Below are 17,796 nucleotides of genomic sequence, written 5' to 3'. Positions count from 1 at the left end.
AACTCTCATCACCATTGTCAATATAATCACCTCCCCTATAATTCTGTAAATTAGACCTCAGGTATCTGTACAGTCCTGGGAGGGCTTCATTCACTCCTATCACTTCACCCTTCCCTCCCAAGCCCCATGCTTTCCCAGCCCACATCCTTAGAGTAACAGAAAATTGAGCCTCAAAGAAATCGAGTGACTTGTTCCCAGGCACCTGTAGTCCAGCCAGGTCTCGTACCGGGGCCTTCAGCTACTGCCCAGCCCCCACTCAGGCCCAGGTCAATAACAATGAGTCACTGGTTATAGATTAGGATGGTTTTGATCATTGGCCAGGACTCCGCAATGGGACCTTTTCTGACATCGCATTTTTTCATGCGGAGAATTAGCAGTTTGATTAATCACATTCCCAGACCTGAAGGCAATTTCTGAGCTGTTAATGCATTTCGAAACAGCAGCAATAACATATAGCAAAGAACAAGGCTGGGGAGGCTGCCAAGGCTTTCTTGTTCCAGGAGGGCTGCTTGGATCCAAAACTCTGCTCTATCAGTCAGCCTCCCAGCAGGAAACAGATGGCACACTCCAAAGGACTGACTGAAAAGAGTTTAATGAAGGAACTTTGTACAGAGGTGTGGCCAGGATCAAGGGAATGGTGGAGCACCCCCAGGCTAGCAATGGCGGGAAGCCACTACCACCCCAGGTCCTGAAGAAGCAAAAGGAGGGAGTAGTTTCAGAAGTGGTGAGAGCCGTAGCTGTAGGAAAGGGCACCGGACAGCAGCTGTGGTCTTTGGTAGAGGAAGGCAGGGCGAAGAAGAGTAGGGAATGGATTTGGAGGCGCAGGGTGGGTGCTCCAACAGGACCAGGCTTCGAGGATGCCTTCGCCTGCTGTCTAGCCCCTCCGCCCATCCCATTCAGCCTCCCCACCATCAGGGCCAGCAGGCCCTTTACCTTGTCCAAAGGCTTCACTGAAAAACAAGGCAATTGTGTGCTCTGAACATGACCCGTATGTTCTCAACCTAAGATGATTTTGCCCCCTAGGGGACAGTTAGTTGGCAATGCCCAGAGACATTTTTGATTGTTACAACTTGGGTTCCTGGCATCCCAGTGGATAGAAGCTAGGGATGCTGTTAAACACCCCAGGGTGCCCAGGACAAGCCCCAGTGGCAAAGAATGATCCGGCCACGATGTCAATAGTGCCGACGTAAGAAACCCTGCTTTAGACTAACTGCTCTGGTCTCCTGTCATAGGCCTGGCCTACTTCTCTGTTCCTGCCTCAGCCTCCAGCTGGGCCCCATCCTTGCACCCTCTCGCCCAACCACTAGTTAGGGAGGTTCCCAGTCCTCTCTCAAGGCTGCCCACTTTTGGCTGACCCTCAGTGGTGTCCCAAGCACACTGCTTTCCTCCTCCAGCTGGCATCAGTGATCCTCTGTATCCCTGCCTTCCTCCCCGCACCTGTTCACAGCCAAGCCCAGCTCTTGACTCAAGCCTTTGTAGCTGCACCCTGCCCTCCTTCCCCTCCCCTCTAAGGCTGTCTGTCCTCCAGACCCTGTTCCCATCACCCCCTCCAGCCTCAGCTACCCACCCCCAGTAATTTTTCTCCTTGCAATTGATAGTTCTTCGAGGCCTACCCCTGCTAGACATCATGGAACAAAGCAGACTTTATCTAGAGCTCGCCAAGGTCAAGCTCAAAGCTATTTACACTCTTATCTATGCCCTTATTTCCCCTGGAGTGCCCTCCCCACCAAACACACACACTTTAATTTCACTGATGTTCTTGAGGGTCTTGGTTGCTGCTGAGCCAGTGTCTTGCACAGGCTTCTCCGGCAGAGAAATTAGGAAAGTCTGCCAAAAGTAACCTCTCCCAGGGCACCTGGGTGGCTCAGTCCATTAAGCGTCCGGCTTTGGCTCAGGTCATAATCTCACAGTTCATGGGTTCGAGCCCCGCATCAGGCTCTGTGCTGACGGCTGAGCCCAGAGCCTGCTTCGGATTCCGTCATTCCGTCTCTCTCTCTCTGCCCCTCCCCTGCTCGTGCTCTGACTCTGTCTCTCAAAAATAAAGAAAAAAAAATTTTTTTTTAATTTTTTAAAAAAGTAACCTCTCCCTGTGGCCCCTGGGGAGAGGGCTCCTTGGGGGACACAGCCTCAAAGAACACAGGAAGAAGCAGTGGGCAGTTGAGCATGGGGTCTCCTGGCGCCCGGGAGGCCCTGAGGGCCTGACCCTTCGCTCTCCTCACCTACCGCCCTGCCCAGGGCCTCTCCTATCCCCATTCCCCATCACCTTCCCTTAGCCCTATCAAGGCTCAGACACAGCAGGGGAGGAATCCAGCTGTTTAGCGCCCTCCCCCACCCCCACCCCAAGATGAAGTTGGCTGAGATCCAGACTGACCAGAATGACCACCACTGTTACTCCTTGCCCCCAGATATCCCTCCAAACCCAGAAAAGCAAGGAGGTTTCTCCAGAAATCCCAGCCTGAGCTCTCCACCTCACTGCCCTCCAGTACCTCCCCACTCCACCACCAGCAGCCAAGCCACCGCCCTGGGGAAGGGCCCATGCCCTCCTGGACTGAGAGAAGGCCAGCAGAAGCAAGAGAGCTAGGATCGGGCTGGGGGGTGGGGAGGCGGGGCGTAGGGGGCGCCCCCCCCCCTTTCACTGCAATCCCACCAGCTCTGTGATGGGAGGGGTCTGCACCATGAACTCCTCATAGCGACTGAGGAACAGCCAGAAGCGAGCCAGGTAGGAGTCCTCGTTGTAAGGCAGCCGCTTCTCCTGGAGGAACCGGGACACCACGGGCTTCACCTGCCAGAAGATGGGCAGGAGAAAGGGCCGCTGAGTCAGGACTGTGGGCAGGTCCCTCCCCACGAGGGGCCACCCTCCTCCCAGTCCCTTGCTCCATGAGACTTTGGAGGAGATGAGGGGCAGGGACCATTCCTGCCTCTCCCCTCCCAGCAGGCAAGGGAAAAGGGTAAGGGGTTTCTCCCCAACTTCCTTCCCCAGGGCTCCCAACTCCATGACAGTCCTCCTTGGCACAGGGGATAAAAGCTAGAGCTCCCTGGGGTGCCTGGGTGGCTCAGTCAGTTAAGTATCTGACTCTTGATCTTGGCTCAAGTCATGATCTCACGGTTCATGGGTTCAAGAGCCATGTCAGGCTCTGCACTGACAGCACCGAGCCTGCGTGGGATTCTCTTTCTTCCTCTCTCTCTGCCCCTCCCTCCCTCACACATACACGTTCTCTCTCTCAAAAATAAGCATTAAAAAAAAAAAAAAAGCAAAAGCTAGAGCTCCCTTTTACCAAGCACGTACTGTGTGCCTAGCATTTCAGATCCATTTCATTTCAACCTTAAAGCCTGCTGCTAGCAAGCCCTGCTTACCCTCATTTTCCAGAGGGGGAAGCTGAGGCTCTGAGACATTCAGTTAACTTGTCCAGAGTCACAGTGCTGGTAAGGAACCCACATGCCTCTGGTCAGAAATGCACTCTGCTGCCCGTACACGGGGCGGTCCTTCCAGGGAACCCCTGCCCAGGCCAGCCTGATCCTCGCCTACCTTCAGGCACATGTTGTCAGAGAGCCGGGGGAAGAGGTGGTGCTCCACGTGGCAGCTGACAATGGAGTGGCCGAACGCCCATTCCAGTACAGGCAGTCGGGGCAGGTTCAGCACACCCAGGCTCATCATGTGAATCCTCTGAGGCTTCTTGTCCCGAGAGAACATGGGCAGCCCAATGTGCTGTGACAGACACGTGGGTCATAGCTTCAGGCTGGGCTGGGCAGCCCCGCGCCTCCCCACCCTGCCCCGGACAGCCTCACCCACCACGTGGGGACCCAGAGGGTCCTTCTGCCTCCCTCACCCCCACTGTGGCGACACTCTCCTGTCTGTGCCCTGAGCTCAGTCTCACCCATCTCTGGGTCTCTCTCTCCACCTGTACAACAAGGGGCGTGGCCTGGGTACCCCCTTGAACCCCGGGGTACTGACATGCCCACGACTTCCCGCTGCACACTCTCACGCCACTCTGCCTTTATCTCATCCTGGAGAGACCCTTCTCTGCTCTCTTTCCCCCCATCAAAATCCTGCTCAGGGTTCAAGATCAAGTTTGTGCACCCTCTTGTTGTTTCATTCAACAAGTATGGAAAAATGCCTCCTCTGCCAGGCTCGGTCCTGGGTCTTAAGGATTTGCAAGTGAATGGGTGCTTCTGCTCCAGTAGGACAGGGAGGCAGGACCCACAGCTGTGTCCTAGGAGATGAAGTCGTCACTGGCAGCACGGCAGGTGCTGGAATGGGGAAGGATACTCTGACCTCCAGGCACCTAGTCTTTGTGTCCAGGGAGCAGGGGTGTTTGCTTATGGAAATGGCCCTAGAACCGAGTGCTGAGCCCCAGGCCTCCCCTGAACACCTCCCATCTCCACCCCCTCCATCTGTGAAGGCCCTCCTCACTTGGGGTCATCACAGTAAGTGCCCTGAGGGCAGGAGATGGGGTCCTAATCATCTGTGCCCCCACAGGGCCTAATCAAGTGCCCTATGCATAGAACTTTCTCAAATCTTGGGACACCTGGGTGGCTGAGTCAGTTGAGCCCCCTCCGACTTCGGCTCAGGTCATGATGGTTTGTGAGTTCGAGCCCCACGTCGGGCCCTGTGCTGACAGCTCAGAGCCTGGAGCCTGCTTCGGATTCGCGTCTCCCTCCCTCTCTGCCCCTCCCCCACTCGTGCTCACTCTCTCTGTGTCTCTCAAAAATGAATAAACGTTAAAAAATTTTTTTTTAAGTTTCTCAAATCTTCCATCCACGATCCACGTGTGAATGGCAGCTGGTGTTGCAGAGAAGCAAATTCTTTACCTGAAATCCAACTTCTCTGTGATGACCCACGGAGAGAGGTTGGGGTGGGAGGTGGGGGGAGTGCATCTCTCTCCCCAGAACACTGAGTCTAGCCTGTGCTCAGGGTCGGGGAGGCCTCACCTGGAAGATGTTGACGTGGAGGTAAGGGTGGGCCAGCAGGGACCTGGTGGTGAACATGCACAGCAGGGCCGAGCCGGGGCTTCTGAAGCCAGATACATTCAGAAGCAGCCAATAGTGAGCGTAGAGGCCCAGGGAAATCAGGCCCAGCGTCCGCACAGCCGACCTGAGCTCCACCTTTCTCAGCCGCTCTGCCAGAGGGAGCAAGAAAGAGAGTGTGGGGGTGGGGGGAGTTGAAGCCTTCCCCCACCCCCCACCCCCGGCCCAATGGTGCTAACTAGGGCGTTAACTAGGGCAACCGTTCATCCACACAGCCCTGAAAAGTAGGTTCACCCATTTTATGGATAAGGAAACAGCATTAAGCAACTTGGCCAAGCCCACTCTGCTGGTAGGTGGTAAGAGCCATCCACGGCTGGGACCCGGGTCCGGCTGCCCTCCAGCCCCTCCTTCCACCATACAGTACGGCTCTCACGATATTACAGTCCACAACCCGCAATAGAGCGCAAGGCCTTTGCAAAGTATTTTTACATCTATGACCTCATGATGCTTTCACACCGCCCTTGAGGACCAAGTAAGAACCTGAGGCTTAGACTGGTTAAGTTACCTGCCTGTGGTCATCAGCCAGTAAGTGGCACAGCCAGACTTGGCCCGGGGGCCGAGGCTCCTTCCACCCTGCCTGGCTGTCTCAGAAAGTTTCTGGTCTTAACTTGGGGCTCCCAGCTTCCTCTACAAGCAGCCTCCAGGAAGCCAGGAGGGGGAGTAAGGGAGTGGGGCCCTGGCATACTCACCAACAGCCACCAATGGGGTGAGGACGGGGATCAAGAGAGGAGCAAGGAACATGTACACGTAGCGGTTGAGGCAAGGCAGCCTCCACGTGCTCGAGTCCCCAAGGCCCAACACATTGGTGTAACCATGGTGCATCTTGACGTGTCCATACTTGCCGTACTCTGCAGAGAAGGACGAGCATACCTAGAGGAGGGAGCCAGGGAGGGCACCGGGGGCCGTGTCAGGCATAGTCAGGCAGAGTAGGACCCTCAAGGACACCCACCGTCCCCGGATGCTGCATTTCCGGGACCTTTCTGCCTCACACCCCGGCTAATCAGACCATCTATCTACTCAGGTTCTGCGGCCACAGAGTAGCAGCAAGTCAAAAGAACTGTGTCCACTAGGGGTGGTGATGCTAAGCCTTTGGAGGTGAGACGCCAGCCCCCACGATTGCCACTCTGTCACTGGCCACCCGAGCAAGCCTGCAAGCCTGACAGGGCTCTCGGGGGACTGGGCACACTGCAGGAAAAGCTCCAGGCACCCAGCTGTAATTATTTTGTTCATGTTTATCTTGGAAACATCTGTATTTCCATAACACTGCTTTGCATTCGGAGCCCAGAGAAGCAAGGGGAGGGGCGCAAGAGTGGCCTGGCCATGAGGGTGGTGCCCAGGGTGAGGAGCCCGGGTGGGGGGCTGAGTGTGAACCTCTCCCCAGGGGTGACTCCTCTGGCATGCACCCTCACCCTCGTGGGATTCTTCGTAGCTGCCCAGGAGAAGCAGAGGCTCTGGGACCCCAAGAAGGGCAATCATTCTGAATGCAAAAGAGGCAATAAGGAGTTTCTTATGCAGATATATGCAAATGAAAACGCATATAACAGCTTCCTCCAGTATTTCATCCAGACCAGAAGATCTTGTTAATTTTATCCAAGATCGCTGCCTGCCTGTTTCCGGAAGGACTTGAAGACTCTTCCAGCGCCAGTCACCACTGTGAGCCTCGAAAAGACAGCCGAACACCCTTCCCTGAGGGCCCAGCGTTCTGCACTTTACAAATGTGATTTGCTCATCTCCCAAGCCTAGTGAGTCAGCGGCGTTATTATTCACAGTTGACAGAAGCAGAAACTGAGGCAGAGAGAGGCCACGTGACCACCCCAGGTGACTAACCCCAGGCCACTTGGCTAGGAAGGTGGCAGAGGTAGGATCTGAACCCAGAATCCACCCAAGATAAGCCGTAAGGCCCCGGAGATGAGCCGCTAACTCCAAGAGAGCAGGAACCCAGGCTCTGGGCCCCAGGCAGCAGAGGCAAAGCCAGGAGAAGACATATAAGGAACGACACTGTCTTCACACTCTGTTTGCAGCAACCTTCTCCCTCGGAATGAACCGGCACTGAAATACAGCCGGAAGGTCTAGCTAAAGGATGCTGGGGCGGGGCGGGGGTGGGGGGGGGGGAGAGGGACAGTTAGGGAGGTCACAACTGCGGTTTTACAACAGGCACGTCAACCCCGTATTGCAGGGGCCCCTCTGGAGACAGAGGATGGGGTCCAGCACAGCCCTGCTAGGAGTCCGTGACAGCAGCAGGAGGCGCTCCTCTCTCAGATGAGGTAATCTGCCTAGGAATGAGTTCTGCTGTCTGTTTCTATAAGCTCGCAGAGGGACGAGGTTGGGCCAGGCTGCAGAGGGTGGGCAGGTCACGTGTCAGCTGAAGTGACATCTCTTGCAGGCCTGCTGGTCTCCAGAGCACGCACCCATCGGGGCCACGTGGTTGGTTCGGGTTCCAAGCAGAAGCTTTCAGCAGCGGGCACACAGGGCTGTGGCTGGGGTCTGCCGGGACATCCTCAGGGACCAGCCTGCCTCTGTCCAGGGCTTCCAGGTGTGTGTTTTGATCCTCAAGGCTCTCTCCCATGTAACTGGAACCAGCAACTGGTTTTGTTTTTGTTATATTTTACAGAGAGTGGGTGAGAGGGGCAGAGGGGAAGAGAGAGAGAGACAGAGAGAGAATCCCAAGCTGGCTCCATGCTCAGAGCAGGGCCGGATGCAGGGCTCAATCCCACAACCCTGGGATCATGACCTGAGCAGAAATCAAGAGTTGGATGCTCAACCAACTGAGCCATCCAGGTGCCCCAAGAAGCAACTGTTTTTAATTGCTGCTTCTGTGCACCTCTCCTTCAAGGGCCAACCACACCTCTACTGCGCTGGGACGAAGTTGCCTTTCCTTTCCAGCACGGGCTCCGCATCTGCACGCACACTGGCGGCTCACCACACTCTGACTAGTGATGTCACAAACGAACTGGTGCTTGAGCAGGGCTGAGCATGGTAAGAACTGGGCCCTCAGGGACCCCGTCGGGTCCTCAGTCAGCTTCTCAGCCACGTGGCCAGACCCCAGGAAGCTGGGAGCTGAGCTACATGTGACTCAGTGCACACTTCCAGAGTCTGTACATGGTTGGCCTTTTTATATGAATAAGAACAGATTTGGAGCTATTTCTATAACACTGGGATTCTCACTCCCTTCTGGATGTTCCTTCCGTAGAGGAAAGGAGGGGGTGGCTTTGGGCTGGAAGAGAAGACCGCACACCCTGCCGCGCATCTCCTGCGCATGTACGCCCATCAGCCAGAAGGCAGGGGAGATGGCCAAATGCCGCAGAGGCAGCTGGGAAATGCACTGTCCGCTGTGAAGGATTGGGCAGAGGTCTCACCCAAGAGGATTCCACATGCAGACCCAGGGAGAATTCCAGAAGCCTCAAGGCTTGATGATGTCTCTCCTCCTCCTCCTCCTCCTCCACTCCCTCCTCCTCCTCCTTCTTCTTCTTCTTCTTCTTCTTCTTCTTCTTCTTCTTCTTCTTTTTAGTAATCTCTACATCCGAAGTGGGGCTCAAATTCAGGATCCCAAGATCAAGAGTCACATGCTCCACTGACTGAACCAGCGGGGTCCCCGACGCTGGTGTTAACCTCTTAATGTCACCATGCAGTCAGTCCCTCCAGAAGACTTAAGGGCTCCAATCTCTTAGCAGCACTCAGGCTCTACAACTGGCCACAGTGTGCATGGGCAGGTACCAGTGAAAGTCCTCTTGCCACCTGCCCTCTGCTAAGTATCAGGGACCCCAAGTCTCCCATCATTCACTTCTTCCTTCACTCAGCTGTTTGCTCTCTCAGGCATCCTCCGCCCTCCGCCGGTGGCCAAAGGTAATTAACAGCTAAGCTGGTAGTTTGAAAACAATTATTTTTTTAATAGGAACTATGCTTACATAATTCTGAATTCAAAAAGTGGGCAGTGACAGGTCGTCTTTCCTTTTTTTCTTTAAAAAAATGTTTAATATTTATTTTTGGGAGAGAGAGAGAGCGTGCGCGCAAGCATGAGTGGGGGAGGGGCAGAGAGAGAGGGAGAGACACAGAATCCGAAGCAGGCTCCAGCCTCCGAGCTGTCAGCACAGAGCCTGATGCGGGGTCTGAACCCACGAACCATGAGATCATGTCCTGAGCCGAAGTCAAGCACTTAACTGACTGAGCCACCCAGGCGCCCCTCTTTTTTTTTTTTTTTTTAACATTTATTTATTTTTGAGAGACACCATGTGAGCAGGGGTAGGGCAGAGAGAGAGGGAGACACAGAATCTGAAGCAGGCTCCAGGCTCCAAGCTGTCAGCACAGAGCCTGATGCAGGGCTCGAGCCCATAAACCACGAGATCATGACTTGAGCCGAATACACTATTTGGGATATACTTCTACAAAAACTGGTTTTTTTTACCTGAAACTCGAATTTCTCTGGGAGTCCTGTTTTGTTTTGTTTTGTTTTGTTTTGTTTTGTTTTGTTTTTTTGCTACATCTGAAAGCCCTACTCGGTGAGGATACAAGTTTCTGAGTCTGAGTCCTCAGGTACCGGGCAGGCCCCAGGTGAACATGGCCACCTCTCAGCACTTCTGGATAAGAGAGGGGGCAGCAGTGAGGGCCAAAGTAAGAGGAGACCCTGGGAACCTCGTCTTGATGGGAGCTGGCTGGATGTGGTCAGCCCTGAGCCATCGAGCAGCCATGATGGAATTCTCTCCCCTTTAAGGCCTTGTCCCCAGAAACTTCCCAGCTCCTCTGCTGGGCACACAGTCCTCCTTACTCCTTCTCTCCAGAGTCCAGATTTCTGTGGGTCCCTCATGTACCATGCTGTCGCCCGTATCCCTGCCTTTACGTGTACATCTGCTCTGTCTGGGGCTGGGGCTGGCAGCACTGTCCTGACAGTTCCTCGTCTGGACACGTTCCCCAGGAGTTCTCGGCCCTGGCACCACCGACATTTGGGACAGGGTCATTGTTGTGAGGCCTGTGCTATGCACTGAAGGCTGTTTACGGCATCTAGCCTCGACCCACCAGATGCCAGTAAGACACGTGCGAGTGCACACGCACGCACACACACACAAGCGCACACACACACACACACACACACACCAGTCACAACAGCCAAAGATGTCTGCAGACATTGCCTAGTACCCCTGCTGTGCTCTCTCTGTGCTCACGGCCTGCACATCACCTGCTTGATGTCCCTGTCACATTCTGCCTGCCCTGGTCCAGGCTGAGCAGCCTTGGCCAAGTGACTGAACCCCCCAGATCAGTGTTTCCTCATGTACGAAGTGAGGGTAATAACAGCGTCCCACTCATAGGGAGGCATGATTACTAAAGAAGATAATTCGAGGCACCTGGGTGGCTCAGTTGGTTGAGCATCTGACTTCAGCTCGGGTCACGATCTCACAGTTCATGAGTTCGAGCCCCACCTCAGGCTCCATGCTGACAGCTCAGAGCCTGGAGCCTGCTTCAGCTTCTGTGTCTCCCTCTCTGTCTCCACCCCTCCCCCCACTTGTGGTGTCTCTCTCTCTCTTTTTCTCAAAAATAAATTTTAAAAACGTAAGAAAATAAATTTTTTTTAAAAAGAAGATAATTCATGTAAAGTACACAGTAAGCACCCAGGAAGAATCGGCCAATATAATCAGGATTTTTATTGCTTCCCCACTTGACTCTGAGCCCTTGGAGAACTAGAGCGGGTCTCGCTTGCCATTGTGTCCCCAGCACGCAGAGGAGGGCTTGGACAAGCTCAGTGACGTGGAGGGCACTGCTCAGCCATCACTGCTCAGCCTGGACCAGCACTGTCTCAGCCCCCCAAGCTCCTCCCTCAACCTGTGAATCCTGTTCTGGCTGGGCAGCCACTGCTGGACTCACAGCAAGCCTGCCCTGTTCTCTCCGAGCCTCTCCCTCAAGGCTGCAACCCTTGGACTCAGGCTGCTATCCACAGATGACTGCCTGGACCACCTAGCCCTGCTCCGGGGTCCTCTGCCAGTGAGAGGCCATATGCACGCCCACCACGGTCGCCACCACCAAGAGCCAAGCTGTACAGACCCACAGAAATAGGAGTTCCCAGAGTCCTCGGGCTTATCCTTGAGGAAATCACACGAAAGCTGGGGGCGGTGGGGAGGGAGGCTGCCGGAAAGTCCATTTTGCAGATCTACACATGATAAAATAAATGGCAGGTACACACACATACACACACACACACAGTGCCTATGTCCATTTCCTGTACACACACACACACACACACAGTGCCTATGTCCATTTCCTGTACACATACACACACACACACACACACACACACACACAGTGCCTATGTCCATTTCCTGTACACACACACACACACACACACAGTGCCTATGTCCATTTCCTGTACACACACACACACACACACACACACACAGTGCCTATGTCAATTTCCTAGTTTGGCTATTGAAAGACACTCATATGAATGTAACTATTGGGGGAAGCTGACTAAAGTGGACACTGGACCTCTCTGTCCTATATTTGCAACGGGCCTGTGAATCTATAATTATTTCAAAACTAAAGCTGTTTTTTTTTTACAAAAGTATATTTTGTACTACAGATCTGGTTTTGCCCTCTAAATTTTTTAAAAATTTAAAAATCACAGTTGGGCATACTCAGACTAACACGCCTCAGGGTTTGAGTACAGATAGAGGAAAGGGCAGAGACACAGACCAGGAGATAATGGCCACACCACAGAACTTGAGAGTATTCAAGAATCATGACCAGGCTGGGGCTTCTGAGCTCTGTTTCCACCACTACATTGGACTCAAAGGAAGGGGATGGCATCCCCCTGTGTGACACCCCTCCCCCAAGGCAGAGCCAGCGCCCCCATGTTCTCCTGGGACCAGCTGTGGCCCCACTCCCGAAGCACAAAGCCAACTTTAGAAGGAGAGCTTGAAGTTGGGACACACTAAAGAGCTGAGTAACTGGTACAGCCTGTTCCCTCCCACTCGGGGAGCATCTTGATTGTGAGTGCAATACAGGGAAGTCCTTAAGGCCTCTGATTTCAGAAGTTAATCCTTCCCAAGCTCCGGGATTTAAGCCAATAATGGCCCTGCCCACTCCACCCTGTCCCTCCCTTCCCGAGGTCTGGTCCAGACACATAATCTCAGACAGGGAAAGGCAGGTGCTCCTGCAGGGAAGCCATCAGTGCTCCGAGGAGTGGGTCAAAGGCTCACAAGCAGGAGGAATGGAACTTTCTCATGTAGACCAGAATGCGTCTTCAGAGGGAAGTTCACTCTAGTGTGGGCAGGTGTGTGTGACTGGGGATACTTCAAAGAAACAATAACTGGAGTGTCACTGCCCTGTCCCTCCTGCCTGCCACCCTCCCCCGCCCTGCTCCAGATCCAAGAGGCCAGAGAGGGCCAGGTCTTTGTCCCACCCTCAGCTCGAGTCAGCAGACCCTGGGACAAAACTGGAAAAAGCCAGGTGCCCAGGGACACCAATGATACTTGCTAATGCCTAGGGCTACAGACTAGAGGACTTGATCATTCTATAGTGATGGTGGCTCCTGAGGGTCAAGGTTTGGGCAGAGCACAGGCAGCCAACAAGAGAAGGATCAAAGAGAGAAGACAACAGGATGTGGCAAAAGTGGAGTGTCGGGAGTCCAGGAGGGTCCTGGGCAGCGGGAACTTGTCCTTTGTGCAACACAGAGAATAGGTGCCGCAGCAAACAGCGCCCTTCACACACACACGCAAACACACACACACACACACACACACACTCACACACTCACATACACACTCAAGTCTGTCCAGCTTTGCACAATGCATCAACCTCTCTGTTAAAAACAAACAGCACTAACAAACAACAACCAAAACTGCTCTCTCCTTGCAGTTTACGGCACGTTCCCTCCAGAGAGAAAGCAAAGCCAACACTTGGTGGGCATCCAAGAGTCGGCCCAGGCCCTAAATCAAGATCTACGTGGTCTCACTTAATCCCCAGCATGACTTCGTGGGGCCAGTAATGCTCTCATCCTGTTTATTAGGTGAGGAAGCCAACACTGAATTAAAGACCTTGCCCAAGGTCAGGCAGCCAGCGAGGCTGGGCATGTGGTTTCAAAGGCTGTGCCCAGACACTGTCCCCTGCCTGGCCACCAAGACCAGCACCCTCCCCAAGGACTGCACTTGCCCCACTAAAGCCAGCGGTACGGGGAGACTGAGCCATGCCCTGTCCCACACTGGAAACCAGATCCTCCCCAGAGAGTAGCCAGAACCACACTGTGCGGGGCAGAAAGCAGGGCCATTCCCACACAGGTGAGCTAGTACCTGAGTACTGAGCTGACACGCCCGCAGCAGTCACAACACTGACATGACAGCCAGCCCTCCCCCACCACAAGGGGGTCATAGGCCTCTAGGCTGTGACTGTCCACTAGCTGGCTTTTCCCTACACTTTGTTGCCGCATCACCTGTAGGCGTAATCATCAACAAACATTAATGAAACACCAAGAACCCAGCCCTGTGCCAAGAGCCGAAGATACAAAGAGACAAAGTGAGGCCACTGCCCTGGGGCTCGTGGGGACAAGACAGCGTGCAGCTGCAAAGCCACGTGGGTCCCCAGGGCAGGTCACATGCTGTGATTCCATGCAAGCTCTTCAGCTGGGGAAACTGGGGAGGCTTCTCAGTGGAGGCGTCCTCAGCTCACTGTCTTTGCCTGGCACCCTCGATGGCTACTGTGCTCCCAGAGTCTAGGCCAGGGAGTCCTCAGACTTGGGTGGGTATCAGATTCACCTGGGGACCTTGGTAAATAAAGTGGCCAGGCCTCTCTCCTCCAAGAAACCTGGGCTTCCAGACCATTCAGCTGCACGCTGAAGTTTGACAAGGTCACCTCTGTATAGGTAAGTCCCCTGTCATAACTTGTCCAAACTCCACACCTCCTCATCCCCAGCTGCTCCCAGGCTCCTGGCACTCAGGACAGCTTTGAAAAGTCCACACGGAACTAATCCTACCTGTCGTGTCCCCAGTTTCTCCCCCGCTCGTGATTACAAACTGGGGCAGGCTGGGGGAGGCACCTGACCCTGGCTCCAGGCCTCAGAGTCTGTCTAGCACCAGTGCCCAGGGATTTCTGGGAAGGGAAGTATCTTGAAATGGACCCTAATTGGGGCGCCTCGGGTGGCTCAGTGAGTTAAGCGTCTGACTCTTGATTTAGGCTCAGATCATGATCTCACGGTTCATGAGTTCAAGCCCCACGTCAGCGCAGAGCCTGCTTGAGATTCTCTGTCTCCCTCTCTCTCTGCTCCTCCACCACTCATGTGTGCACTGTCACATGAGAGAGAGAGAGAGAGAGAGCGCACAAGCGAGGGAGGGGCAGAGAGAGAGGGAGACACAGAATCCGAAGCAGGCTCCAGGTGCTTAGCTGTCAGCACAGACTCCAACGTGGGGCTCAAACTCTTGAACTGTGAGATCATGACCTGAGCCGAAGTCCAAAACTTAACCGAGACACCCAGGCGCCTCAATAAACATTTTTTCTAAATGGACCCCAAGGATCAGGAGCCTGTAGGTTCCTCTTATTCTTAGCACTTTAGAAATGAGTGCAGGAGGGGAGGAGAAGAAAGGGAGAATGGAGAATGCTAGATAAGAAATGTATAACTTCACTGGGGTGTCTGGGTGGCTCAGTCAGTTGAGCAGCTGACTTCGGCTCAGGTCATGATCTCCTGGCCCGTGAGTTCGAGCCCTGCATTGGGCTCTGTGCTGATGGCTCAGAGCCTGGAGCCTGCTTCGGATTCTGTGTCTCCCTCTCTCTCTGCCCCTCCTCTGCTCACACTCCGTCTCTCTCTCTCTCTCAAAAATAAATAAACATTAAAAAAAATTTAAAAAAAGAAATGTATCACTTTATAAAATGTCATTTGTGTGTCTGTAGGTGTGTATAGTTCTATAAACCTTTGTAAAGTTACATAAAGTTAATAATTGAGTTAGTTGGTCATGGTAACGAGTGGCAGAAAAGGACCATTTCTGGTGTCAACTTTCATATTTGTTCCTAAGGGACCTGGATGCCCTGGTAGGAGAAGGAAGTTCTATCGCCACTTGGTCAGGTGCCACAGAGAGGCAAGCGGGTGCCCCCAGGAGAAACAGGGGTGCCCGGGCTGGCACAGGCACACACAGGTGCATTCCTCATGCAGCTCTCAGGAGGGGCCCGGCAGTGTAAGCGGCCTCTCAAGGGCTTGGGGACAAGCACCCACACATAGACTTGCGAAACTGTAGAGCACGCTGTGCGCTCAGACACGCATACCAACGGCTGTAGTGGCCCCTCCACACGGGCACACAGCCGAACACCCCCGCACGCTGCGGCGGAACAGTGAGGTGGCCCCCACAGGAAGTACCAGCAGCCATGCCCACCCCTCCCAGGCTCACCTCCACAAAGAAAAGCTCCCAGATCCTGCTCCAGCGTTTTGACTCGGTGAGGGCACCGTGTGTGGCCAGGTGGCTGCCCTTGACCGTGAGCGTGTAGTGGCACACACCCAGGATGATGATGCCCAGTGCAAGGACGAGGACATTCTCAGAGCGCAGGCTTAAGAACCCTGTATAGAGGAAGGAGAGTGGGGAGAGGGGGGGAGGGGGCAGACAGGGCCTTTCTCCAGCTCCTGGAGATCTGGGTCCAAACACCCGGGTCCCCACCGCTGGAGACCAGGCCAAAGTGGGCCCAGGGCCAGGGGCGGGGTGGGGGTGGGAGGCTGCCACAGGCGGCGGTGGGGCAGGTCCGGACCAGGAGAGGTCCAGGGGAGACCCCGTCCCTGGTGTTCCCCCCATAGAACATACTCCCCTCCCCCAGTCCCTCTCCTCCCTCTCAACCTTCCCCTCCACCGCCCTTCATGCCATCAGGCCTTCTCCCTCCTCCAGCGCCCCGTTCTCTGGGGACACAGGGCAGGACACTGCAATCAGACTTTCGGATCTGGGGTGTACCCCTCCTTCCGGGGTCCCGGGCACGGGCCATGTCCCCCACGCCCCAGTCCCCAGCCTCTCCCCCACCCTACCCCGCACCCCCTTCCCCAGCCGCAGCGCCGCCCTCTGTCCCCCTGTCCGGTGCTCCTCACCGGCCGGCACCGAGAGGAGGCTGAGCGCGAGGATGGCGCAGTCCACACCGTGGCGCTCCCACCAAGAGCTCGTCCTCACCACGTCCTGAACCAGCGTCTCCAGCTCACCCAGCAGCGCCTCGCCCCCGCCGTGGCCCCGGGGAGCGCCGGGTGCCGGCTCCATGAGGGGCCGCCCGGGCATCCCAGGAGGACTCGGGACGGTCTGCGGCGCCCTGCGAGGCGCTTAGTGCGGGCGGGGGTGGGCAGGGGCGGAGTCACGCGCTGGCTGGGGACACCCGCCCTCCGAGTCACGGTGCGTGCAGGGCACCCGAGCGCCTCCTGCCGCTCGCGGCGTGGGGGGGGGGGGGGCGGGTGGGAAACTGGGAGCGACCCGGCCCGGCCCCCCGGGGGCGCCCTCGGGGCGGGAGGGAACAGAAAAGCCGCAGGAGGAGCGGGCAGGTCCGTGCGGGTAGGGAGGCCACCCTGGATGGAGAACCAGCCCGGGCTAGAGGGAACTCGGGCGGAGAGTGCCGCGGAGACCCCCATGGAGAGGCGCCCACCCCACCCTCCAGACCCTTCTCGGACCGCCTGACCTCAGATCCCTTCCTCGCGTTCTCCCGTCCCCGCAGCCTCTGGAGTTTGCTGTAGCATTTTTATCTCCTGGCCTGTGTATTTTTCTCAGTAGCACTTTGCAGACGCTCCCACGTGTGACCCGGGCACGTCTGTCTCCACCAACAGACTGGACGCTGGGTGCCGGCGGGGCGTTACCTTGACGCCTTTGCTCAGGCCTTATCTTTAGTAGCTAGAACAGTGCTTGGCACATAAACATTTTTGAATTCGTGGGGCAGAGAGTTCAAGGACTCACTCCATCCAGACAGATGGGGAGTGCGGGTCCCTCTGGTCCCAGCCTTTAGCAATGGTGACCCATGGAGAATTGGCTCTCCAGCCCAGTGATTTTTGGAATGAGAAGCTCCAAAAGGAAGAACCATCGAGAAGGGGATAACCACAGAGAAAACACACCCAGAGGTCACCCAGAGTGGGGTTCTGCAGTTCCAGTCGCTCAAGGGCGCCCACGGTCATGGCACACAGCACCCGCCCCCCTGCCTTGGGAGCAACACCATCCTGGCCCCTTTCCGTCAGTGTAGCCCCAACCCGGAGCTGCTGGAAGGTCTCCCGTCACAAACCACCGTGCTCTACAGACTCCCTTGTCTGCGTCTGAGGGTCTATTCTCTTTTTTCCTTGGTTTTTGCATTCCCCTTGGTTTCACATTGAAGTCCCTTTCTTTTTTTTTTTTTTTTTTTAATGTTGATTTATTTTTGAGAAAGAGAGACACACACACAGAACAGGGGAGGGGCAGAGAGAGACACAGAATCCAAAGCAGGCTCCAGGCTCTGAGCTGTCAGCACAGAGCCTCATGCAGGGCTCGAACCCACAAACCACGAGATCATGACCTGAGCGGAAGTTAGACGCTTAACCCACGGAGCCACCCAGTCGCCCCTGAAGTCCTTTTCTAAAGGAGGTCTGGCACAGCGAGGGCTGCATTTGCAGAGGGGATCTTTGGGAAGGAGGAAAAAAAGCACGAAGAGAAGGAGGTGGAGAAAAGAAATGGAGGAGAGCTTTGTGAGGAGGTTAGGGACACTAATGACTGATTCCTCTGTCTACGGCGGCATCTTCAGTCATGAATTCTTATGAGCCAATCCCTCCAATCCTGTATAAAAGGGTAAGACTTCTTTATCAGGTCAGTATTCTAAGGGGCT

The 17,796-nt window shown here is 55.1% G+C and overlaps 1 protein-coding gene across 2 annotated transcripts; it reads right to left on the bottom strand.

The window, feature by feature from the left end:
* Nucleotides 1-573: 573 nt before the first annotated feature.
* On the bottom strand, nt 574-16,311 carry FADS6 (fatty acid desaturase 6). Of its 2 annotated transcripts, XM_019466308.2 has the most exons (7): nt 16,061-16,311; nt 15,381-15,547; nt 5,715-5,895; nt 4,930-5,117; nt 3,527-3,706; nt 3,355-3,420; nt 2,664-2,782 (listed from the first exon to the last, which is right to left on the bottom strand). In XM_019466308.2, the coding sequence occupies exons 1-6, from the start codon at nt 16,239-16,241 to the stop codon at nt 3,394-3,396; spliced, it is 924 nt and encodes a 307-aa protein (XP_019321853.2). In that variant the 5' UTR covers nt 16,242-16,311; the 3' UTR covers nt 2,664-2,782; nt 3,355-3,393. The 2 variants fall into 2 exon arrangements, with proteins under 2 accessions (XP_019321852.2, XP_019321853.2); XM_019466307.2 differs by lacking the exon at nt 3,355-3,420 and having other exon boundaries at nt 574-2,782; nt 16,061-16,310.
* Nucleotides 16,312-17,796: the final 1,485 nt, after the last annotated feature.

This window comes from Panthera pardus, unplaced genomic scaffold, assembly GCF_024362965.1.
Source record: "Panthera pardus isolate Hobbes unplaced genomic scaffold, ASM2436296v1 HiC_scaffold_3, whole genome shotgun sequence".
NCBI classification, from domain to species: domain Eukaryota; kingdom Metazoa; phylum Chordata; class Mammalia; order Carnivora; family Felidae; genus Panthera; species Panthera pardus.
This window is presented reverse-complemented; position numbering and strand designations above follow the sequence as displayed.

Coding starts and splice junctions, on each gene's coding strand:
- FADS6 (XM_019466307.2), bottom strand. CDS start 16,241: ATGCCCGGGCGGCCCCTCATGGAGCCGGCACCCGGCGCTCCCCGGGGC. Junction 5,896..15,380: donor GGGAGCTTTTCTTTGTGGAG/GTGAGCCTGGGA, acceptor TCCCTCCTCTAG/GTATGCTCGTCCTTCTCTGC. Junction 3,707..4,929: donor TCCACGTCAACATCTTCCAG/GTGAGGCCTCCC, acceptor TGTCTGTCACAG/CACATTGGGCTGCCCATGTT.